This window comes from Arachis stenosperma, chromosome 7 (genome assembly GCF_014773155.1).
Source record: "Arachis stenosperma cultivar V10309 chromosome 7, arast.V10309.gnm1.PFL2, whole genome shotgun sequence".
Taxonomy (NCBI): domain Eukaryota; kingdom Viridiplantae; phylum Streptophyta; class Magnoliopsida; order Fabales; family Fabaceae; genus Arachis; species Arachis stenosperma.
In genome coordinates, this window is record NC_080383.1 from 76,495,343 (window position 1) to 76,518,217 (window position 22,875).

The 22,875-nt window shown below is 35.8% G+C and overlaps 1 protein-coding gene and 1 long non-coding RNA gene across 2 annotated transcripts; one reads left to right on the plus strand and one right to left on the minus strand.

Annotated features, from left to right (window-relative positions):
• The first annotated feature begins 9,604 nt into the window (after nucleotides 1-9,604).
• On the plus strand, nucleotides 9,605-11,817 carry LOC130939956 (hexokinase-1-like). Its single transcript, XM_057868016.1, has 9 exons — nucleotides 9,605-9,695; nucleotides 9,834-9,903; nucleotides 10,240-10,279; nucleotides 10,422-10,496; nucleotides 10,639-10,794; nucleotides 10,927-11,025; nucleotides 11,123-11,241; nucleotides 11,465-11,573; nucleotides 11,731-11,817. Exons 1-9 carry the CDS (start codon nucleotides 9,605-9,607, stop codon nucleotides 11,815-11,817), a joined length of 846 nt encoding a protein of 281 aa, XP_057723999.1.
• A 68-nt stretch (nucleotides 11,818-11,885) lies between these two features.
• LOC130939160 (uncharacterized) lies at nucleotides 11,886-16,153 on the minus strand. The gene is made up of 4 exons (XR_009070187.1): nucleotides 15,401-16,153; nucleotides 15,210-15,329; nucleotides 14,972-15,098; nucleotides 11,886-12,529 (listed from the first exon to the last, which is right to left on the minus strand). It is a non-coding gene; the product is annotated as an uncharacterized LOC130939160 (long non-coding RNA).
• Nucleotides 16,154-22,875: the final 6,722 nt, after the last annotated feature.

The following is a 22,875-nucleotide window of genomic DNA, read 5'->3' on the forward strand; positions in this document are numbered from 1 at the left end:
TTTTTTTACTTTAGAGGTCGTAATACCTTGCCATCTCTGAATTATGACTTAAGCATAATTCTCTGTATGGTAGGGTGTTACACTTATACCTTCTTTCACCACTATCCGCACCCTCCTCCAACCCTATCCTTTCTTACAATCGCCACAATCATCATTGTATCACCACCAAAAATCAATTCATACCACCAAATCTCAAATAAAAAGAATCCCCAAATTCAAACCCATGCTTTTTTTATCTTTTACAATAATACAACACACACACACACCACACTACACTATATGGGTTTTTTTCTCTAGTGAGATTTAAATCCGGATATAGTTGTTTGAGAAGCATATAAGATACCACTTAAACCAAGCCTCCAACCACAACTAGGGTGGCAACATGCACCCTACCCGCGGGTACCCAATCTGACTTGTAACACTCTTACTATCAGAATGTCACACTTCCAGCTGCGCCACTCTGATAGCGAGAAGTATTACGACGACTTCATATATGTAATCATAAAATATGAGCCTTTAACTCGAAACGTATTGTTGTTTTCTTTTAAAAAACAAAAATACCTTTTAACTGAAAATAAATAAACATATACATATATACAAAATTTCTTATGCAAATATCTTACAAGTATTATATATATACATGTTATTACAGTCACGACTCCTATCTCTCTTACAAGAATATAATAATAAAGGCGAGGAAAAGTCTATAACAAAATGTATACAAACAAAAACAATGTATCTAAGAAATTAACAAAACTCCGCAAACTTCCTCGTCCGTCCTGAAAAGATAAAACTGTAGAGGGGATGAGAACATCGTCCTCAAAAGGGTTCTCAGTAGAGGATTTAAGAATTGTCATAAGAAGATACGTATAAAGAGAAGAGTTGATTTCAAGACAGTTATTATCGTTCGTCTTATGAATCTTTTAAAAACCAACGGCTAATCATCCAAAACCTTTTAAAAAACCAATATTTAATTATCCAAAAAATTCAAAACCTTTCTTTTCTCATAAGAAAATCTTAATCATTTTTTTAGACTGTATGATTGACCAACCTGTTCCAAACATAGGTTCATTAAGTCTTTGCTGAACTAGCTTGATTTTTCATACTTTACTAAAACCTCAATCAGCAGAAACCAATCACGGCCCCCAACTCAAATAACTCAATCAAATCAATAATCAAATCATCACATTAGAAAAACAACCTTCAATTTCACCACTACCAGCAAGAGGAATCTCTCAGTTGTACACACATACAATACAAATAAGAAAAACACAAATAGGATGCAAATACAGCAAGTAGGGCAAATAGCAGATAAGCATAGTTAAAAAAATAGGCAAACCAAAACAATGTGCCCCAAACAAAACATACAAATTTACATGAGGTATGCCTTTCCTATAGCTAATGATATCATCTGTCGGTTACACAGCTTGCCCGACATGTCCTGGTAGCTAACCGTGGACAGTCCCTCTGTACGCGCATCCCCAAGCTCAATAATATCCAAGGGAGAGACAAAATCTCAAGCTCAAATTTATACATGGGGAAGCTAACCCAAGCTCAAATTCATATATATATATATATATATATATATATATATATATATATATATATATATGCATGTCCATTGGGGAATCCGGAGAGTTAAAGTGTCCGATCACATCTTACGTACAGAGGGTCAACAATTTGTCTCAATTTTACAAGTCACGTATACTTTTAATTCATTATTTATCAATGTCACTGTCATCATCAATTCATTCTTTTCTAAGTAAATCACTTCAGATGAAGCCTCCAATTTTTATAAAAATATCGGCAATATCTTCTCTAAAATTCAGACTCTGCCACTTTTCTCGAGTCCCATCCAAACATTCCTCAAACCCTTCTCAATCATTTTCAAGTAGCAAATCATTTTTAATAATCAAACCGTTTTCAAATATCAAATCCTTTTCAAATTTGTTTTAAACCAAATTCCGACAAAACTCCGCAAACTTCCTCATCCGTCCTAAAAAGATAAAACTGTAGAGGTGGTGAGAACATCGTCCTCAAAAGGGTTCTCAGTAGAGAATTTAAGAATTGTCATAAGAAGATACGTATAAAGAGAAGAGTTGATTTCAAGACAGTTATTATCGTTCGTCTTATGAATCTTTTGAAAACCAACGGCTAATCATCCAAAACCTTTTAAAAAACCAATATTTAATTATCCAGAAAATTCAAAACCTTTCTTTTCTCATAAAAAAATCTTAATCAGTTTTTTAGACTGTATGATTGACCAACCTATTCCAAGCATAGGTTCATTAAGTCTTTGCTGAACTAGCTTGATTTTTCATACTTTACTAAAACTTCAATCAGCAGAAACCAATCACGGCCCCCAACTCAAATAACTCAATCAAATCAATAATCAAATAATCACATTAGAAAAACAACCTTCAACTTCACCACTACCAGCATAAGGAATCTCTCAGTTGTACACACATACAATACAAATAAGAAAAACACAGATAGGATGCAAATACAGCAAGTAGGGCAAATAGTAGATAAGCATAGTTAAAAAAATAGGCAAACCAAAACAATGCACCCCAAACAAAACATACAAATTTATATGAGGTATGCTTGTCCTATAGCTGATGATATCATTTGTCGGTTACACAGCTAGCTTGACATGTCCTGGTAGCTAATCGTGGACAGTCCCTCTGTATGCGCATCCCTAAGCTCAACAATATCCAGGGGAGAGACAAAATCTCAAGCTCAAATTTATACATGGGGAAGCTAACCTAAGCTCAAATTCATATATATATGTGTGTGTGTGTGTGTGTGTGTGTGTGTGTGTGTGTGTGTGTGTGTGTGTGTGTGTGCATGCCCATTGGGGAACCCGGAGAGTAAAAGTGTCCGATCACATCTTACATACAGAAGGTCAACAATTTGTCTCAATTTTACAAGTCACATATACTTTTAATTCATTATTTATCAATGTCACTGTCATCATCAATTCATTCTTTTCTAAGTAAATCACTTCAGACGAAGCCTCCAATTTTTATAAAAATATCGGTAATATCTTCTCTAAAATTCGGACTCTGCCACCTTTCTCGAGTCCCATCCAAACATTCCTCAAACCCTTCTCAATCATTTTCAAGTAGCAAATCATTTTCAATAATCAAACCGTTTTCAAATATCAAATCCTTTTCAAATTTATTTTAAACCAAATTCCGATATCAATCAGGTTCAATATCAAACTAAATTTCAATATTAAATCTTTTCCGAACCAAACCAATTCTAATATTAAATCTTTTCTAAAATTATCTCATTTTCAATAACAAAACATTTCCAAACCTCAAGAAAACCAATTTGGCAACCGCCAATTTAACAAAATCAATAACTCAAAATATTTAACCTTCTCAAACAGTCAATAATTCCATTAGACAAACAATTACAATCATCCAGAGCAACTCAATTCAGTCCATAAGACTTATGAATTCACAAAAGTATACTTTTTGGATTAATATCGACTTGTAACGACTCTTGAAAGTAAAATAAGTTTAAGAAAAGTGCTCATACCTCAAATAGTCGAAACCTGAAAGCCATACAGCACGTCAAAAACCCCTTTTTCTCGACTCGCAACAGCGGTAGCCCCAGCCACAACTCCATACCATTTCCGCGGCAACAACAACGACTTCAAATACGAACTGCAAGAACCGCAACTCAAACCTATTTTACCAAAACATCAGAATCTTCACCAGACTCATAACAGAACACATATTCACTAACGGTAAAGATTTTAGGGCAAAGAAATTCACTGTACTTAGAGAAAAACCAAAGATCATAGTAACAACGGCTCCCGTAGCGACTTCTAGCTGTCATAGCCACGCTCCCAGCGACCATGGACACGGCGGTGTAGCTCAGAACGGCGAGCAGTGGCTAGCCCCAGCAGCAGTGGTGACCACAACGATTCCAGCCTCTCTTACTCATGTCAGGTCCTCGTGGTGGCTGATAAACCATTATTTTGTGATTTATCTTGTGCCCAATTAAGTGATTTTATCAATTCTTCACCCACTTATTCATATGAATTTGCATGGTTTTACAATTCCTTTCTTATGATATGACATAAGTGAAAACATGTTCCCTATGCTTTAGAAATATTAAATTTAATTATCCTTTATTGCCATTCGATGCCGTGATCTGTGTGTTGAGTACTCTCAGGCTTTATAGGGCAGAAATGACTTAAAGGATGGAAAGGAAACATACAAAAATGGAAGGAAAGCACAAAATGGAGTTTTTGAAGAAACTGGCAGCGACGCGTCCGCGTGGACGACGCGAACGCGTACTTTGCGCAAATTGGCATCTGCGTGAATGCATGCATGACGCGAACGCGTGGCTCATGGGAAACACAGATGACGTGGACGCATGACTGACGCGACCGCGTGGAAGAGCAAAAGTCCCGATGACGTGACCGCGTGACCCACGCGGACTCGTGACGTGCGCGATCTGCAGAATTTACAGAAGTCACCCCCAGCGATTTCTGGACCCTTTTTAGCCCAAATCCAAGCCCAGAAAACACAGACTGGAGACTACAAAGTGGGAGAATCCACTCATTCAAAGGGAGCGAACAATTCATTCATAATACACAATTCTAGGATTAGATATAGTTTTTAGAGAGAGAGGTTCTCTCCTCTCTCTTAGGATTAGGATTTGGATTAGGATTTCATCTTCTTCAATCACAGGTTCAATGTTCCTTTTATTTATTTTCTCAATTTAGTTTATGAACTCTTTATGTTTAGATTGATTTTCTATTTAATACAATTTGAGGTATCTCAGACTTATGATTGCTTTCTCTAATTTATGTTATTGATGCTTTCGCTTTATCCAAATTATTTTCGTTCGAGTAGATTTTCTTCCCTTTTGGCTTTGGTTAATTAATTGGTAACACTTGAGTTATCAAACTCAGCAGTGGTTGAAATTGGCAATTGCTAATTGATTTGGATCGCTCTAAAAGTTGACTAGGACTTGAAGATCAACTTAATTAGTCCACTTGACTTTCCTTAATTTAATAAGGGATAACTAAGTGGGATTAAAACCCAATTCTCATCACACCTGATAAGGATAACTAGGATAGGAATCCCAATTTTTATACCTTGCCAAGAGCTTTCTCATTATTAATTTATTTCCTGCAATTTATTTCTCTTGTTCAAACCTTTTAAAAACCCAAAAATACTGTTTTCCATAACCAATAATAAAACACACCTCCCTGCCATTCCTTGAGAAGACGACTCGAGGTTTGAATACTCGGTTATCAATTTTATTGGGTTTGCTTAAGTGACAAACAAAACTTTTGCACGAAAGGATTCTCTATTGGTTTAGAAACTATACTTACAACGCGATCATTTTTATGAAATTCTTCACCGGCAGAAATCCGATCATCAGTGGCTCGATGGCAACTCGACGGTGTCAACCTCCATCAATAGCAGTGGCGGCGCATGACATCTCCTCTTTGTGTATGGCTCTCTACCTGGCCCTCCTCCCTCGAGTGTGGCGCTTTCCCTCTCTACGGCAATGCATCCCCGCAACTCCATGGATGGCAACGAAACTTTGGCGACGGCGAACCCGCAACAGCGACATGACACTCCTCTCTCTCTCTCTCTCTCTCTCTCTCTCTCTCTCTCTCTCTCTCTCTCTCTCTCTCTCTCTCTCTCTCTCTCTCTCTCTCTCTCTCTCTCTCTCTCTCTCTCTCTCTCTCTCTCTCTCTCTCTCTCTCTCTCTCTCTCTCTCTCTCTCTCTCTCTCTCTCTCTCTCTCTCTCTCTCTCTCTCTCTCTCTCTCTCTCTCTCTCTCTCTCGGGGGTAAGGGAGGTGTGTGAGCCTGAGTGTAGGTGTCGAGAGGGAAGTTCATGTGTGGGTAGGGGTTAGGGTAAAATTAGAGTTTTATTTAGGACTAGGGTTGGATTTGAGAATTTTAGATAAAGTTAAAGTTTGATAATTTTAATAAAATTAGAGTATATTGTATTAATTTGAAATCTAATTTAATCCCTTAGAATTACTTTAAAAATATTACTTAATTATCAATTTGTTAATTGGCTTTTAATCAAGTATTCTAATTTAAAATTAGAGATAATATAATTAATTCTTTTTGTCTATAAAAGTTAATGTATTAAATTCCAAAATCTCAATTATTTAAACTAAATCATATAAAATTCTTATTTTTTTATAACTACTAAACTTTATAGTTTAAATATAGAAAATTATTCAATAATTGCAAAATTAAGTAAAATTTCTATTTTAATTATTAAAACTTGATTTAATTACTTTTAGGGTAAAGTATATTTTTGTCCCTAAAGTTTGACAAAATTTTCAAAAATACTACTAAGTTTTATTTTGTTTTAATTCTGTCTTTCGATTTGCATCAAATATACACCTGAAGGTTAATTTTTCAAAAAATTCAAGATAAATTCAACAACAATTTTATAAGAACAACGCTCAACACAAGCAAATCAAGCATAATTTTCATGCATTATTGTTAGATTGGGCTTAAATTTTTTGAAAATTTAACTGTCGAAGGAATATATTTGATGCAAATCAAAAATTTTTGGGACAAAATTGAAACAAAATAAAACTTAGGGATTTTTTTGAAATTTTCGCCAAATTTCAGGGACAAAAAGTATATTTTCATCAAATATACCCCCGACAGCTAATTTTTCAAAAAATTTAAGACAAATTCAATAACAATTTCATAAGAACAACTCTCAATACAAGCAAATCAAGTATAATTTTCATGCATTATTGTTAGATTGGTCTTAATTTTTTTGAAAATTTAGCCGTCGAGGGAATATTTGATGCAAATCGAAAACTTTTGGAACAAAATTGAAACAAAATAAAACTTAGAGATTTTGAAATTTTTGCCAAACTTTAGAGACAAAAATATACTTTATCCTTACTTTTAATAAAATAATTTTTGAAAATAAAGTCTTTAATGAATAAATAAATTAAAATTAGCTCATAATAAGATTTTTCGAAATTTTTGGGTCTTACACGACCCCACCCGGTTAGGTAACGTTACCAACCTGATCCACAGTGGGTAGGGTAGGGTAGGGCGCGAGTAGGATTCTCGTGTAGGTCGGGTGGGGTGTGGGTTGAGTCTCAACCCTACCTGACTAACCCGCACCTTATATACGTATATGTTATATACTTATATAAAAATATGTTTCAAGTAGATGTTGAATTAAAGACCTCTCACTAAATGTAAAAGATCCTTAGTTACTAAAAAAATATCATTAATTGATAATTTAATACTTTTGTTTTTACATATAAAAGTCAGTTCTATTTTAAATTATCTTCAAGTTATATAATAATATTATATCTTTTTTTGTAACCCGCGAATATAATCGGATACCCACAAGTTAAAAATCAATAAAATTAAAATTAGAATATTCTCAACTAACCTACAAATAGAATAAGATTAAATTTATAAAAAAATTACAATTCACAAATAGAATTAAGATTGAATCTAAACTTTATCCTATCGTATATATTGCAACCACTAACCACAACCCATGCCTTTTGATCCCAACGAAAATTCTCAATTCGAGTAAACTATCATCGACGCTTAAATCATCCAACTTTTGATAAATTTAGTGGCCGCTTAAAAAAAAATTGATCCTTTAAAAATTATGCCAATTTAAAAAATATACTTTCTCTTTTTACAAGTAAAAAATTATGTATGCATTTTATTCAGTTTTTTAGTAATATTTGAATGATTATTTAAAAATTGCTTACAAAATCTAAAGATAAAATTCGCTTTTAAAACTCTATATTATTAAAATTTTTATTATTTATTTTAAATTAAAAGTGATATTTAAACTTAAAATTAAAAATAAAAAATTATATTATTTAAACTATAATTGGTTGAAATAAAAAAAAATTATTAATATAAATCCACTTAGCGTAAAGTTATAAAATTTGGCGTACTAAAGAATCTTATTTTTTTAAATAGCATGCGTTAAATTACCTCAAAATATAATCTCTAGATTCCTCTTTAGAGTATGTCACCATATATTTTGTACATTTTTGTAAACGAAGATAATCTTTAAGGGATCAAGATGTTATTTTTTCTTTTTGAATATATTTTATCAAATTTGAATTTTTTGAAGAACAAAATAGTAGTTTATTTTTCCTGTGCACACTTTAAACAAAACCAATTTACTATTAGAGATAAAAATATATCGAAAAAATATTGTTTTAGTCCATAATATTTTGGTCAAATCTGAGTTTTATTCTTAACATTTGAAATTTATTATTTTTGTCCGAAAAGATTTTAAATAAATCTAATATTGGTCTATCATTAAATATGGAAAAATACTTAACATCGTCGGTGCATGTACTGTGAAATTGTTATTAATCAAATAATTTTCTCTCTTAATGTACGAGTATTTCAATAATGTTGTGATTTTAGAGGTAAGGAAAAAGCTAATAATATTTATATTAGAAGATTTTAAAATTTACTTGATGGATAAGTACGTTGATAATGAGATCAATAAAGTGACAATAATAGGTGAATTGACAATAGATAGTTTGACATTATTTAACTAATTGCGTTGTCATTGTACATATTAGTAAGAATGTTCAATGTTTCTTTTAAATTGAATTTGTTTGAAACTTTTTTAACACAAAACAAAGCATTTTAAATATAACTAACAAAAACTGATATATATCTCAAATTTTAGGGACTAAAACATATTTATATATATAAAAAAACCACACTACTAAAAAACTAGTTATTACAGACGGATATTTTCGACGAATTTTATTTCACGGAAATATAGAGAGAATTTCAGAGGGATTTTTTTGTCGGAAAACAAAAAAAATGGATTAGCATAAATTATAGACAGAAAAGAGAATCCGTCGGAATTTTTTTTTCCGAGAGAAATGGTTACAGACGGAAAATCCGTTTATAATAATTTAATAAAATGCAAATCTATTACAGACGGATTTATTAAATTATTACAGACGGATTTTCTGTCTGTAGTTTAAAATTTTCCGTGGAAAAATATTGATTTAAAACTAACTTAACCTAATGTCTCGAGCTTCATTCACAATTCACACACGTTCATTCACACTTCACACACGAGCTTCTTCTTCACGATCTGCTTCTTCTCTGGTCGCACGAGCTTCTACCGCTGTTGCCGCCGTTCGCATCGCACGATCTGTTTGTCATCCCTTGCGTCGCACGAGCTCATTCCGTTGCCGCTCTCGTCGCGTCTCCTCCCTCGGTCGCCATCATTACAGAGCTCCCTCCGCCGCTCTCGTTGCGTCTGCTCCCTTCATCGCCGTCGTCACAGAGCTCTCTCCGCCGCCGCTCTTGTCGCGTTTGCTCCCTTAGTGAATTTCAGGTATAATATGATTTTGTGATTTTAGTGCTTAGGGCTCAATTTTTCTGTGCCAATTTTAGGTTTATCAATTTTTTTCGCAATTTCTATCTTCTTGTTGCTGTTGATGCTGATTGAGCTTGGTGTAGGTTTATCAATTATTTTACTATCAGCGAAGAAAGAGATTTTTTTGTCGGTCATGTCTGCAGTGATTCGTGAAAAACTCAGCCCAACTCGGTGGAAACTCGGTGGTTGTTGTTGAATGGCGAAGCTTGAAGCAAAGTTTGGAATGATAGTTGACTCCGTTGGTAACTTCTTCTCTGGCAAAGACCAGCTTCCCTTGTGTGACCCTGGTAACTTCTTTTAAACCCCAGTGCTATCTTTCTTCTGTCTAATTTGACATAAGACAGAAGTTAGTAGGTCCTTTGTTGGATCCATTATGCATTGCTGTAGTTACACTGCTATATAAAGTCTGATTCTTTAAATTGCAGCTCTAAATGCAAGTGGTCTTGACAAATTTCTTAAATCAATAGGAAGAAATCCTCATATGTTGATTTGGAGGTGAGTTAATATTCAAGACATGTCTTGTAGCTTATTTCTCCTCATTAAACCAAATTTTGTTGCTTTATTCTAATTATTTGAATGTGTTCTTGTTTGACAGTTGACTTAACAAAAATTGACAAGAAGGGAAGGTATAAGCTTTTCTTGTTTGAGGATACTTGCTAAGATTAAAGCCTTGCTATCTTTCACTTAAAATTTCTGAAGGTTTTGATAAATTTTACCACCAATAGAAGCAGGAGGCTAATCTGATTCAATCTGCTCTTATTGTCAATTATCTCTGTTTCCATCTCAATGTGTTCCTGTCCTAAATAACATTGTTCATCTTTTGTTGTTTAGGAAGTTTGCAGATAAGATTGCAGCTTCTGGTTACTATGTGGTTGTTCCAGACTTCTTTTATGGTGAACCCTATGATCCTCAAAATACTAATAGACTTCTTTAATACCAATTTCTCTTTTAGTCAGCTGTTCTCTCATTAGCATGTAACCAGATTGTTTTTTGCTTTATGTTCTGATTTGTAGGTTGGAGAAGATGTCGTGGGAGAACTAACCAAATCGATGCAAAAAATTGGCTTGGATATGCGAGTTTTAGCTCTAGTCAGTACCACTAACCTCTCTTCAGGATTGATTAATAATTTTTAATATATGGACTTGAGAATGATGGTTTCAAGTTTGTGTTTGATAGAAAGTTTGGACTAATAAGGTTGTACACCAGACTAACTCGGTGATTTTGCATTAGGTTAATGATACCATTAGAACACTAGCTGGAGGCAGATTCTACAATCAGGATGTCATTGCTGCTGTGATCCTTGGTACAGGGACAAATGCAGCATATGTGGAACGTGCAAATGCTATTTCAAAATGGCATGGCCCTCTCCCAAAATCAGGAGACATGGTAAGTAGGTTATATTATTTATGACTGTCATTGTCTTGCATGTTAGAAATATCTTTACTTTACTATCATACTAGAGCTAGTGTCACCATTTGCTGGTATAAAGCATGCTCTGATTACATGTAAATACTACAGGTTATAAACATGGAGTGGGGTAATTTCCGATCCTCACATCTTCCTCTAACAGAATATGAAGTAGCTCTAGATGCTGAGAGCTTAAACCCTGGAGAGCAGGTCAAGATCATCACGTTATAGTTATTGGTTTAAAGCTTTAACCAGCATGTGTAATGCTGTAATATTCTTCCACTATTGTTCACATATATTTGAGAAGTTGATTACTGGTATGTATTTGGGGGACATTGTAAGGAGAGCTTTATTGAAGATGGCTGAAGAAGCTGACTTTTTTGGAGATACAGTTCCCCTCAAGTTGAGAGTTGCTTTCATACTCAGGTATGCATGCTAGTTAATTATACTCAAGTATTACAAGAAGCTGTGCTGCCTCCCTTGCAGTGAGATTGTTTTTTTATATACGTTAGTTTTTTATGAAGAGAAATGCATTTCTGTTTAACCTAATTAATAATACTTGCATGCCACAGAAATTAAAGACACTCCCACTGAACAACTTTCTTGGATAGTGATTCTGTTGTGAACCTTCCCCTGTTTCGCCTTCAAGGTATATCATTATTATTTGTGTTTATGCTGCTTCTGCTCTTCAATATTTTACACAATCAAGGCATCTATATATTGATACTGCACGAAGATTTGAAAGCTCTAGCACAACGGTGAGAACAATTTTTTTTCCATCATTTTTCCCTTTTTAGAGTTTATTTGTTTATGACTCTTATTATGTTGAGTATAATTGGGATGCTTTGGATATATAAGGAGTTTAAAGGAAACCAGATATCACTCTTTATAGGTTCTCTCCTGAATGGAGTGCAGGTGACAGCACAAAATCCTGAGAAAGGTGGAACATTTGTGACTAACAGAAAGCGAGTATGTCATATAAAGGTTATAGTCTATAGTTGAGGCTTTAGAATTTTCCTTGCATTTTGCTTGGTTTCACAGATGTTATGAAACAATTAGTTGCTGTTATTTTTGGCTGTCATTTTGGTGCTATGGATTTTTTATTTTATCTTGAGATTATGTTTAGGTGATGAACTTAATTCCAGGGAGAGGTGAGAAAGTATTTAAAAAATTGGAATAGTTTCTCTAGTTAAAATTTAGGTGTTTGCTACTCTGTTGATTGAATTAGTACTTGTATGAATGCTTACCATGGTCATCTTCAATAAAATTTAGGTCCTGTCTACATGTAAAACATTTTTACCATGGTCATCTTCAATAAATGCTTGTATGGGTTTACTGTAACACCCTAACTACCAAAGCTCACGCTTCCGGCTGCGCAACTCTGATAGCTCGGACATTACGACGACACTTATACAATTTAATACCAAAATATGAGCCTGTTTAAAAACTTTAAACCGCAATACCAATCCAAAAGATACTTTTGGATTACAACGTACATCCATGCATACAATACACTTACAATAACTCATAAAGCGTACATACATGTATATATATATATACATAAATGATATTACAAGTATTATCCAAAACAGTTCCTATCCCTCTTACAGAATATATCAAGATAAAGGCGAGGGTACAATAGACCATAACTAAAACAATACAGAGCATCTCAACAACAACTAAATAAATTCTTCGTAACTTCTGCGCCCATATCCTGAAAGGGGAAAATGTAGGGGGGTGAGAACATCATCCTCGAAAGGGTTCTCAGTAGAGGGTTTTTAGGAATTACTGTAATAGGATACATGAAGATAAACCGTACCAGTGATTAATAACCGACTTATGCCTCTTTTCAAAAACAACAGTTTACAATAAAAGTAAAGTCGGAAATCTTTTCTGAAAGAGGAACCATTCAATTCTCAAAAACTCAAAAGCCTTTCAAAACGGTTTATCTATGCGGAACCAAAATAGCCTTTCATATTTTATTCCAAACCAGAAACACAAAACCGAAATCAACCATCAGTTCATCTCATTCCAACCACGGCCCTAGGCCTAAACAATCCAACCACGGCCCTAGGCCCAAACAATCCAATCACGGCCCTAGGCCTAAACAATCCGGCCACGGCCCTAGGCCCAAACCATCCAACCTTCAACCAAATCACCACAATCCAACAGAGTCCCAGTTGAAAACACAGATAGGAAGATGCAGGCACAAATAAACAGTTATTGCAAGAAGAACAATTAGCAATTAATCACATAGGCAAACGAAGTACAATATGCACACCCAAACAATGTCACATAGATGCATATGATACATGCCTGTCCCTAGTGGCTGATGATATCATCTGTCGGTTATAGAGCCAACCCGACAAGTCCTGGTAGCTAACCATTGGACTGTCCCTCTGTCGCGCATCCCCAACTCGAGTTATACTCATCATAAACTTGATCATAAACATGATCCATATCCATCACCCTCACTGGTGAATATTTCGGGGGCGAGCTCATCCGGGACTTTTACAGTGCCCGACCACACTTACGACATAGGGTCAACATAGTATCAAGTCTCAACCTGGAGCACGTGGTGGCTAGCCACTGCTACTACCCAGGGAAACCCTCATCTCCGATAGTGGAAGTGCAAACATCACAACTTATCAATATCTCAGCATAAATGCTTTCATTCTCAATCATGGATCAACATCCATCTCAGCCATCCGGCTCACGGTTCAATCCAGAACCAGCCAATATTCATATCATTCAAAGCCATTCCGGCTCACAACAAAACAGCACTTCCACATTCAAAATCATCAAATTTATGAAATCGGCATTTAAGCCATAAATCATTTTCTCAATTCATTTCACTTTTAAATCAAGTTTCAACTCTTTTCAGCCTTGGCTTTAGAAATCTCGTTTCTCAAATCATCTCAGGCTCATAAGCCAAATTTACTCAAAGTGAGTTCCCCTTTTAAAACAAAGCCACTCTCGGCATTCTCTTTCCAAAACTTCCAAAACCATGGAAGGTTAAGGATTAATTTCAAAGTATTCAAAATCACCCATACAACAATGGGATTTTATAACAAAAGTTCCTCGGCAGAGTCCCAAGTCTTTAGGGAAGGTCATCTTACATCAATTCTTTAAAATTCATTGAAACTCTTAAAATCATAAATTCTCGGTTCAAGTAAATAAAACTAAATTTATTCTGAAACCGAACCATACAAAATCACAAGTTCCAACCCGGTCCAAAAATAAACTCATTTGAAACGGAACCGGTTCATTTGAATCAAACCGCTTTCAGATTTCTTTTTGGAACCTATTTTTCCAACTCTTCCAAAATGCCTCAAACTTGATTACTCAATTAAAAGTCTAGGTTCCTTTAAAAATCACTAAAAACTCCTTTTTATATTGAAATCAATATTAAAGCATCATTCTTTCCTTCAGTGATTCAAACGGTAAAAATAGTTCAGTTCTAAATAAGCCGAACTCAACGTATAAGGTTCATCAAATAAATTAAGCTTGAAAACATAAATATCCTCTTAATAAATCAAATAATGCAATTTCTCAAATCCAACCCTTTTTAAATAAACTTTCAGACAAGACTAAGATTTTATAAAAATTTTGGCAGCACCTCCCTTAAAACTTGGACTTTTGCCACCCGGTTCGGGTCCCAACTAAACCATTCCTCATTCCTTTTCAACAACACAAAACCAGAAATCAATTCAAAGCAGGATAAATCCAACAATCGCCTCAATGGCATATCTCAAGGATACCATTTCAAAATTAACTCAATATCAACCGATTTAACTCATTTCCAAAGCTTTAAAGAAACGGTTCAGTAACAATCCATTTGTCCAAAATCAAATCAATTAAAGTAAACCAGGTTGAATTCAAAAGTGCATTCGACTTTCTTATCCAGAAAATCAACTCAACTCAAATCAATTCACAACGGATTAAACCCGATTTCAGAGCTTTAAAAGAATCAACTTCAAAACATTACATTTCACAAAGCCGCACAACAATTCAGCCAAACCAACATACATAATTATTCGAGTCAATAAAATAATACATAAGGCAGATACAATCACCAAATACACAATATCTCACATCAGTATCCATATGTAATAATTCCAATACCTAAAACATAGTTTTTTGAAAGTGTCCCTACCTCAAAACGCAAAACCATAGCCCAAACGCGTCACAGAATCCTTTCCGCCTCGACCCAAAATCAACAATCAAAATCTCGGCAGCCAAAACCTCGGTTCCAAGCCACTTTCGCAACAGTCTCAACAACTCTAATCGCAACATACAACAACCGAACTCAATCTTATAGCAATTAACGCCACAAACCTCAGCGTATGATAACAGAACAGTAACCAAAAGACTTTCAAACTGAAAACACTTACCGAGCCGAAGGAGGGCTGAACTGAAACAGCGGCGGTCTCCGAACCGGTTCGGCGGCAACCCGGCAGCGGCTCCGTTAAATTCCGAGCGATAACGGCGGCCTGAATTTCTGATAATAGCAGCTGTACAACTACGCAGTATCAACAATCTCCCCGGAATTCAAAAGAACGGAAATCTCAATTAAAACCCTTACCTCAGTGTCGAAACTCACCGAAACCACTGCACGGAGCAGCTCCATTGACGGCAGCTCGTACCGCAGCGACCCAGGCAGCAGCATCAACTAAACAGCCACCCCGATGATGGCAGAGGCTCCGACAGTTTCAATAGGGCATGGTAGAGGTAGAAATGGAGTAGTACAGGGACAAAAACCCAGCCTCCATCCCTTCTCACTCATCGAGCGCACCCTATGTTCTTCGTGGTGCTCAATCGGCGATGGCATGAGCTCCGGCGGAAGTGGACTGCGGATAGATCAACGGCGGCGAGGCAAGGCATGGTGGCGACGCAGCTGGATGTGCGACTGCTCTCCCTTCCTCCACGCCTCCGGCAGCGGCGGCCAGGGCCCCCGTGATGGCTCCGTTCTTCGCCCTTTCTCTCTAGGTCCCTCACTCTCCTCTGTTCGTGCGGCAACAAGGACAAGGCACGACGGCAAGGTGACGGCTTCGGTGGCTCAGCACCGTTCGACAGCAACGCTAGCTCCTCCTGCGACGGCGATGGGCGCGAGTGATGGCGCAGGCAAGACGCGTCGGACTGTAGCGGGAGCACGGCAACGTGACACTGGCGGCGCGACGCGACGAGGGCAACGGCGGCGCGGATTGGGCAGCGGCCTCCGTCCCCGTCAACCCTCTTCTCCCTTTCCTTCTTTGATTTTGGCACTGCTATGGGTTTCACTTGTGTCTGTGTTAGGTTTGCTTGTGGGTGAGTGATGATGGGGGTAAGGAAGAGGGTCAGCAGCTGCGGCTGTATGAGTTTGGGGGGGCTAGGGTTTTCTTTTTCTGAAAACTAGGGTTAGGGGCATTTTAGTAATTTCACATAAAATTGGGAATAATATAGTAATTGAAACCCAAATTAAATCCAACACTATTTGTACATGGAAAATACTATTTGCTCATCAATTTCACAAATTATTTTCAATAAAATGCCCAAATCTAAAATTGAGAAATAATATAATTAATTTCTCTATTTTCCAAAATAGCAGTATTAATATTTAAAATATTGCTTATCTAATCCAAATCATATAAAATCCTTATTATTTCATAACTATCAACTTTATACTTTAAATATAGAAAATAATCCAATAATTATAAAATTGGATAATAATCATAACTCATCTCAAATCCAATAAATCAAAACTTGCCTTAATTACCTTTAACAAAATAATTTCTAAAATTAAGGCTATAAATAACCATATGATTTGAGACTTAATCATAATAAGACTTTTCAAAGGTTTTGGGTCTTACATTCTACCCACCTTATAAAAATTTTCGCCTTCGAAAATTGATACAAAACGAATGAAATTTGATAACACTTCACCCTTGAACACATTCAAGGAAGAAGCAAAAATATCTCAACATATAAACATATATACGGTTTTCAAATACTTTAATTGTCATATGCATAAGGATGCCAAGGTAGGAGTATGGTTGCAAGCAAACATTACAAGACGGGCTCAAGGCAAAAGATGACACGGTTCAAACGTGTGACAGTAAGGCAAGGCATTGAAGGTTATAAAACAGGATGAAGTTACAATGACGTGCTCAATATCCGCACACTAATCTCATCTCAACCTCAAAGCTTCAACCTTCCTACTCCATCAAGCACTTTATAATCCCCATATTCGATCATAAGCCTGACAACCGCAAATTCGTTCGCAAGGAACAAAACATCCACAACTCATAACGCTGCACACCTACCGCTTCAACTTCCGTATAACATATCACGACCTAAAGAACTAACGCATCGCGTTACTACGTCTACAAGTCGCACGTGATATCAAAACAATTCTCGAGTCTACTCAGAAGGATACAAGATTTAGAAAGAAGAGGCAATTGTCAAGGATAATACTCATAGATTCAAGACAGTGTATCCAATTCCAGACAACAAGGATGATCAAGCAAATGAAGTTTGCTAGAAATAAATCAATTGACAACCTCAAAGATGATCCTTGGATCAAAGAAATTCAATAGGATCCATAGGAAGAAAATCAGCGCATTGGTTTGAAACAAATTCAAGCTGAGTCGAAGAAGTATGAGGTTTACAGAAGTGAATATCTCAAACCCAAGGCAAAGCTCACAGAACTTAAGAGCATGATTAAAAATACTTCCAAATACATTGTTCATAAAAGAATCGAAAACTTACAGAAAAATCACTTCGCAGTTTAGAAGAAAATCAAGTAATAAACATTCTTCAAGAGAGTAACAAAAGCATAAATGTGGCTTTGCTCTAAATCAATTTCACGTTGAAGTAGATTACGTAGAGTTTTAAAAAAAAATGCACACAAGTTTGGCTAAGAGCCAAAATATTTCCTCAAATATTTTAGAAAGATAGTCAGGTGCACAAACTCAGCCAAAAGTAGTTCAGAAGACTCGGAAGAAAAATCAAATGCTTGTTCAAAATTTTCCAAAGTCCATATTCAAACAAGCGTGTATGACATTTATAGCAAGGACGAAATAGAAAATTAAACTCTTTCTAGAAAAGAAATTCCGAGGTAAAAATTTGTTTACAATTTGGTAAAGGAAATAAGTGGTGCGTTACAAACGAATCGGTTTCCACTAAACAAGGAAACTTTTCAAAACCTCATTTAAAATAGCGCATGCCAACTTTAAGAACAATTTCGTCAAAATCGAATAATGGTTTCACTCTCAATCAAGTAACAGGGAATAGATTCAGTTTAGAATTTCTTCAAAGAGAATTCAAAACTTCTTTAAAAATTCAAAATAAGACTCCAAAAGTATAGTTGAAATCACCATTTCAAAAGGATATTCAAGGATATTAGGATGTACTTGAAAAGGAGTCAAGCCATACAAGAAAGGATCTTAAACCAAAGTAGTTCAAACAAGATTCACTAGGCATGAGTCATCAAACAAGCTTTCAATTGATCCAAAAGAATACAAAAGTCATAAGGAAAAGACAACTCAATCATTAGTAATTTCTCAAGGATAAATCTTTAACTAAAAACTCTTGTAGAAAAAATGAGAGAATAAACAATGCACTAATTTGAAACAAATCAAACTGACTCACATACGGATGAGATTCAAAAGAAAGGACAAACCAAGATTAATGATAATTTCACAAAATGTAAAAGATTAGTTAAAAACAGAATCACGTATGACATTCATAGAGGTGAAAAGCTTAAGAAGAAACGAGTCCGTTCATAAGAAGAAAGCTATGAGTCCAACATTTTCAAAAGAACAATAATGGCATAATCCCTAGAGCATGCTGAATCAAACTCAATTCAAAATGAATTAAGTAAAGTTTATCAAACGAAACTCAACGGGGATAAAAATGAAAAATTCTTTCTTTCCAAAATTTTGAAAAATATCCAAATACATAATCAAATGAAAATGTGCATGGAACTATAGTAAAATTACTAGAAAGTCAAATTGTAATTTTAAAGTAAATGCAGTTTCGTAAACCAGTAAAAGTACAGGCGAGGTATTAGAAATAAATAGTTGTCAAACTGTGTAAGAAATCTTCAAAGTTTCATATATAGATAAGTATACATCTATTCAACAACAATTTTCATAAAAGTCTCAAAACTGGCTGTAATCACTGTCAAATAAGAGAAAAACCGAATCAACAATTTCTCTAAGAAGGACTCAAAATCCCGGAGTTAAAAATGCACAGCGCATTAGGACAAGTTCAAAGCCATATCGAAGAATACATGAATCAAGAAGAATTCAAACAGAGGAAGATAGATGCAACAAGGATTTTAAGCAAGCATATGCACTTAAGATCAAACAAGATTGCATATGAATAGAGAAACATAGTGGAAACATCAAATTACTTTTCAAGGGAAGTAGCAAACAAGAACTTCAAGTTAGGCTATGAAAGAACAGGTCGACTCGAACAAAATCCAAAACACACAACTGAATAGCCTCGAGAAATAGTTTCCAACGTTCCCAAAACCCGCGATTCGCTTTGCTCAAAACTCGCATATCATCTATGATAACCCATTAGTACCCTCATGTACATAATTCACTAGTATTAAGCCGGCCAAACTTAATACCAAGAATTATGCAATGCAAGACTAACAGCGTTAATCAATAGACCGTCATGTGCATAAAGCTCTAATTCTCGTCATTTGACAAGACCTAATACATGACAAACGCTCAGAGTATGCAACTGAAGCATAGTCGGTCCATTTCTCAGGCTCTACAGGAAGGACTGCTCTGATACCATAATATAACACCCTAACTACCAAAGCTCACGCTTCCGGCTGCGCAACTCTGATAGCTCGGACATTACTACGACACTTATACTATTTAAAACCAAAATATGAGCCTGTTTAAAAACTTTAAACCGCAATACCAATCCAAAAGATACTTTTGGATTACAACGTACATCCATGCATACAATACACTTACAACAACTCATAAAGCGTACATACATGTATATATATATATATATATATATATATATATATATATATATATATATACATAAATGATATTACAAGTATTATCCAAAACAGTTCCTATCCCTCTTACAGAATATATCAAGATAAAGGCGAGGGTACAATAGACCATAACTAAAACAATACAGAGCATCTCAACAACAACTAAATAAATTCTTCGTAACTTCTGCGCCCATATCCTGAAAGGGGAAAATGTAGGGGGGTGAGAACATCATCCTCGAAAGGATTCTCAGTAGAGGGTTTTTAGGAATTACTGTAATAGGATACATGAAGATAAACCGTACCAGTGATTAATAACCGACTTATGCCTCTTTTCAAAAACAACAGTTTACAATAAAAGTAAAGTCGGAAATCTTTTCTGAAAGAGGAACCATTCAATTCTCAAAAACTCAAAAGCCTTTCAAAACGGTTTATCTATGCGGAACCAAAATAGCCTTTCATATTTATTCCAAACCAGAAACACAAAACCGAAATCAACCATCAGTTCATCTCATTCCAACCACGGCCCTAGGCCTAAACAATCCAACCACGGCCCTAGGCCCAAACAATCCAATCACGGCCCTAGGCCCAAACAATCCAGCCACGGCCCTAGGCCCAAACCATCCAACCTTCAACCAAATCACCACAATCCAACAGAGTCCCAGTTGAAAACACAGATAGGAAGATGCAGGCACAAATAAACAGTTATTGCAAGAAGAACAATTAACAATTAATCACATAGGCAAACCAAGTACAATATGCACACCCAAACAATGTCACATAGATGCATATGATGCATGCCTGTCCCTAGTGGCTGATGATATCATCTGTCGGTTATAGAGCCAACCCGACAAGTCCTGGTAGCTAACCATTGGACTGTCCCTCTATCGCGCATCCCCAACTCGAGTTATACTCATCATAAACTTGATCATAAACATGATCCATATCCATCACCCTCACTGGTGAATATTTCGGGGGCGAGCTCATCCGGGACTTTCACAGTGCCCGACCACACTTACGACATAGGGTCAACATAGTATCAAGTCTCAACCTGGAGCACGTGGTGGCTAGCCACTGCTACTACCCAGGGAAACCCTCATCTCCGATAATGGAAGTGCAAACATCACAACTTATCAATATCTCAGCATAAATGCTTTCATTCTCAATCATGGATCAACATCCATCTCAGCCATCCGGCTCACGGTTCAATCCAGAACCAGCCAATATTCATATCATTCAAAGCCATTCCGGCTCACAACAAAACAGCACTTCCACATTCAAAATCATCAAATTTATGAAATCGGCATTTAAGCCATAAATCATTTTCTCAATTCATTTCACTTTTAAATCAAGTTTCAACTCTTTTCAGCCTTGGCTTTAGAAATCTCGTTTCTCAAATCATCTCAGGCTCATAAGCCAAATTTACTCAAAGTGAGTTCCCCTTTTAAAACAAAGCCACTCTCGGCATTCTCTTTCCAAAACTTCCAAAACCATGGAAGGTTAAGGATTAATTTCAAAGTATTCAAAATCACCCATACAATAATGGGATTTTATAACAAAAGTTCCTCGGCAGAGTCCCAAGTCTTTAGGGAAGGTCATCTTACATCAATTCCTTAAAATTCATTGAAACTCTTAAAATCATAAATTCTCGGCTCAAGTAAATAAAATTGAATTTATTCTGAAACCGAACCATACAAAATCACAAGTTCCAACCCGGTCCAAAAATCAACTCATTTGAAACGGAACCGGTTCATTTGAATCAAACCGCTTTCAGATTTCTTTTTGGAACCCATTTTTCCAACTCTTCCAAAATGCCTCAAACTTGATTACTCAATTAAAAGTCTAGGTTCCTTTAAAAATCACTAAAAACTCCTTTTTATATTGAAATCAATATTAAAGCATCATTCTTTCCTTCAGTGATTCAAACGGTAAAAATAGTTCAGTTCTAAATAAGCCGAACTCAACGTATAAGGTTCATCAAATAAATTAAGCTTGAAAACATAAATATCCTCTTAATAAATCAAATAATGCAATTTCTCAAATCCAACCCTTTTTAAATAACCTTTCAGACAAGACTAAGATTTTATAAAAATTTCGGCAGCACCTCCCCTAAAACTTGGACTTTTGCCACCCGGTTCGGGTCCCAACTAAACCGTTCCTCATTCCTTTTCAACAACACAAAACCAGAAATCAATTCAAAGCAGGATAAATCCAACAATCGCCTCAGTGGCGTATCTCAAGGATACCATTTCAAAATTAACTCAATATCAACCGATTTAACTCATTTCCAAAGCTTTAAAGAAACGGTTCAGTAACAATCCATTTGTCCAAAACCAAATCAATTAAAGTAAACCAGGTTGAATTCAAAAGTGCATTCAACTTTCTTATCCAGAAAATCAACTCAACTCAAATCAATTCACAACGGATTAAACCCGATTTCAAAGCTTTAAAAGAATCAACTTCAAAACATTACATTTCACAAAGCCGCACAATAATTCAGCCAAACCAACATACATAATTATTCGAGTCAATCAAATAATACATAAGGCAGATACAATCACCAAATACACAATATCTCACATCAGTATCCATATGTAATAATTCCAATACCTAAAACATAGTTTTTTGAAAGCGCACCTACCTCAAAACGCAAAACCATAGCCCAAACGCGTCACAGAATCCTTTCCGCCTCGACCCAAAATCAACAATCAAAATCCCGGCAGCCAAAACCTCGGTTCCAAGCCACTTTTGCAACAGTCTCAACAACTCTAATCCCAACATACAACAACCGAACTCAATCTTATAGTAATTAACGCCACAAACCTCAGCGTATGATAACAGAACAGTAACCAAAAGACTTTCAAACTGAAAACACTTACCGAACCGAAGGAGGAACGGCTGAACCGAAACAGCGGCGGTCTCTGAACCGGTTCGACGGCAACCCGGCAGCGGCTCCGTTAAATTCCGAGCGATAACGGCGGCCTGAATTTCTGATAATAGCAGCTGTATAACTACGCAGTATCAACAATCTCCCCGGAATTCAAAAGAACGGAAAT

What these genes read in the sequence shown, in the direction of transcription:
- LOC130939956 (XM_057868016.1), top strand. Translation starts at nt 9,605, where the DNA reads ATGGCGAAGCTTGAAGCAAAGTTTGGAATGATAGTTGACTCCGTTGGT. An exon ending in AGAGTTGCTTTCATACTCAG is followed by an intron (nt 11,242 to 11,464) that starts GTATGCATGCTA and finishes TTCGCCTTCAAG; the next exon opens with GTATATCATTATTATTTGTG. An exon ending in TTGAAAGCTCTAGCACAACG is followed by an intron (nt 11,574 to 11,730) that starts GTGAGAACAATT and finishes AATGGAGTGCAG; the next exon opens with GTGACAGCACAAAATCCTGA.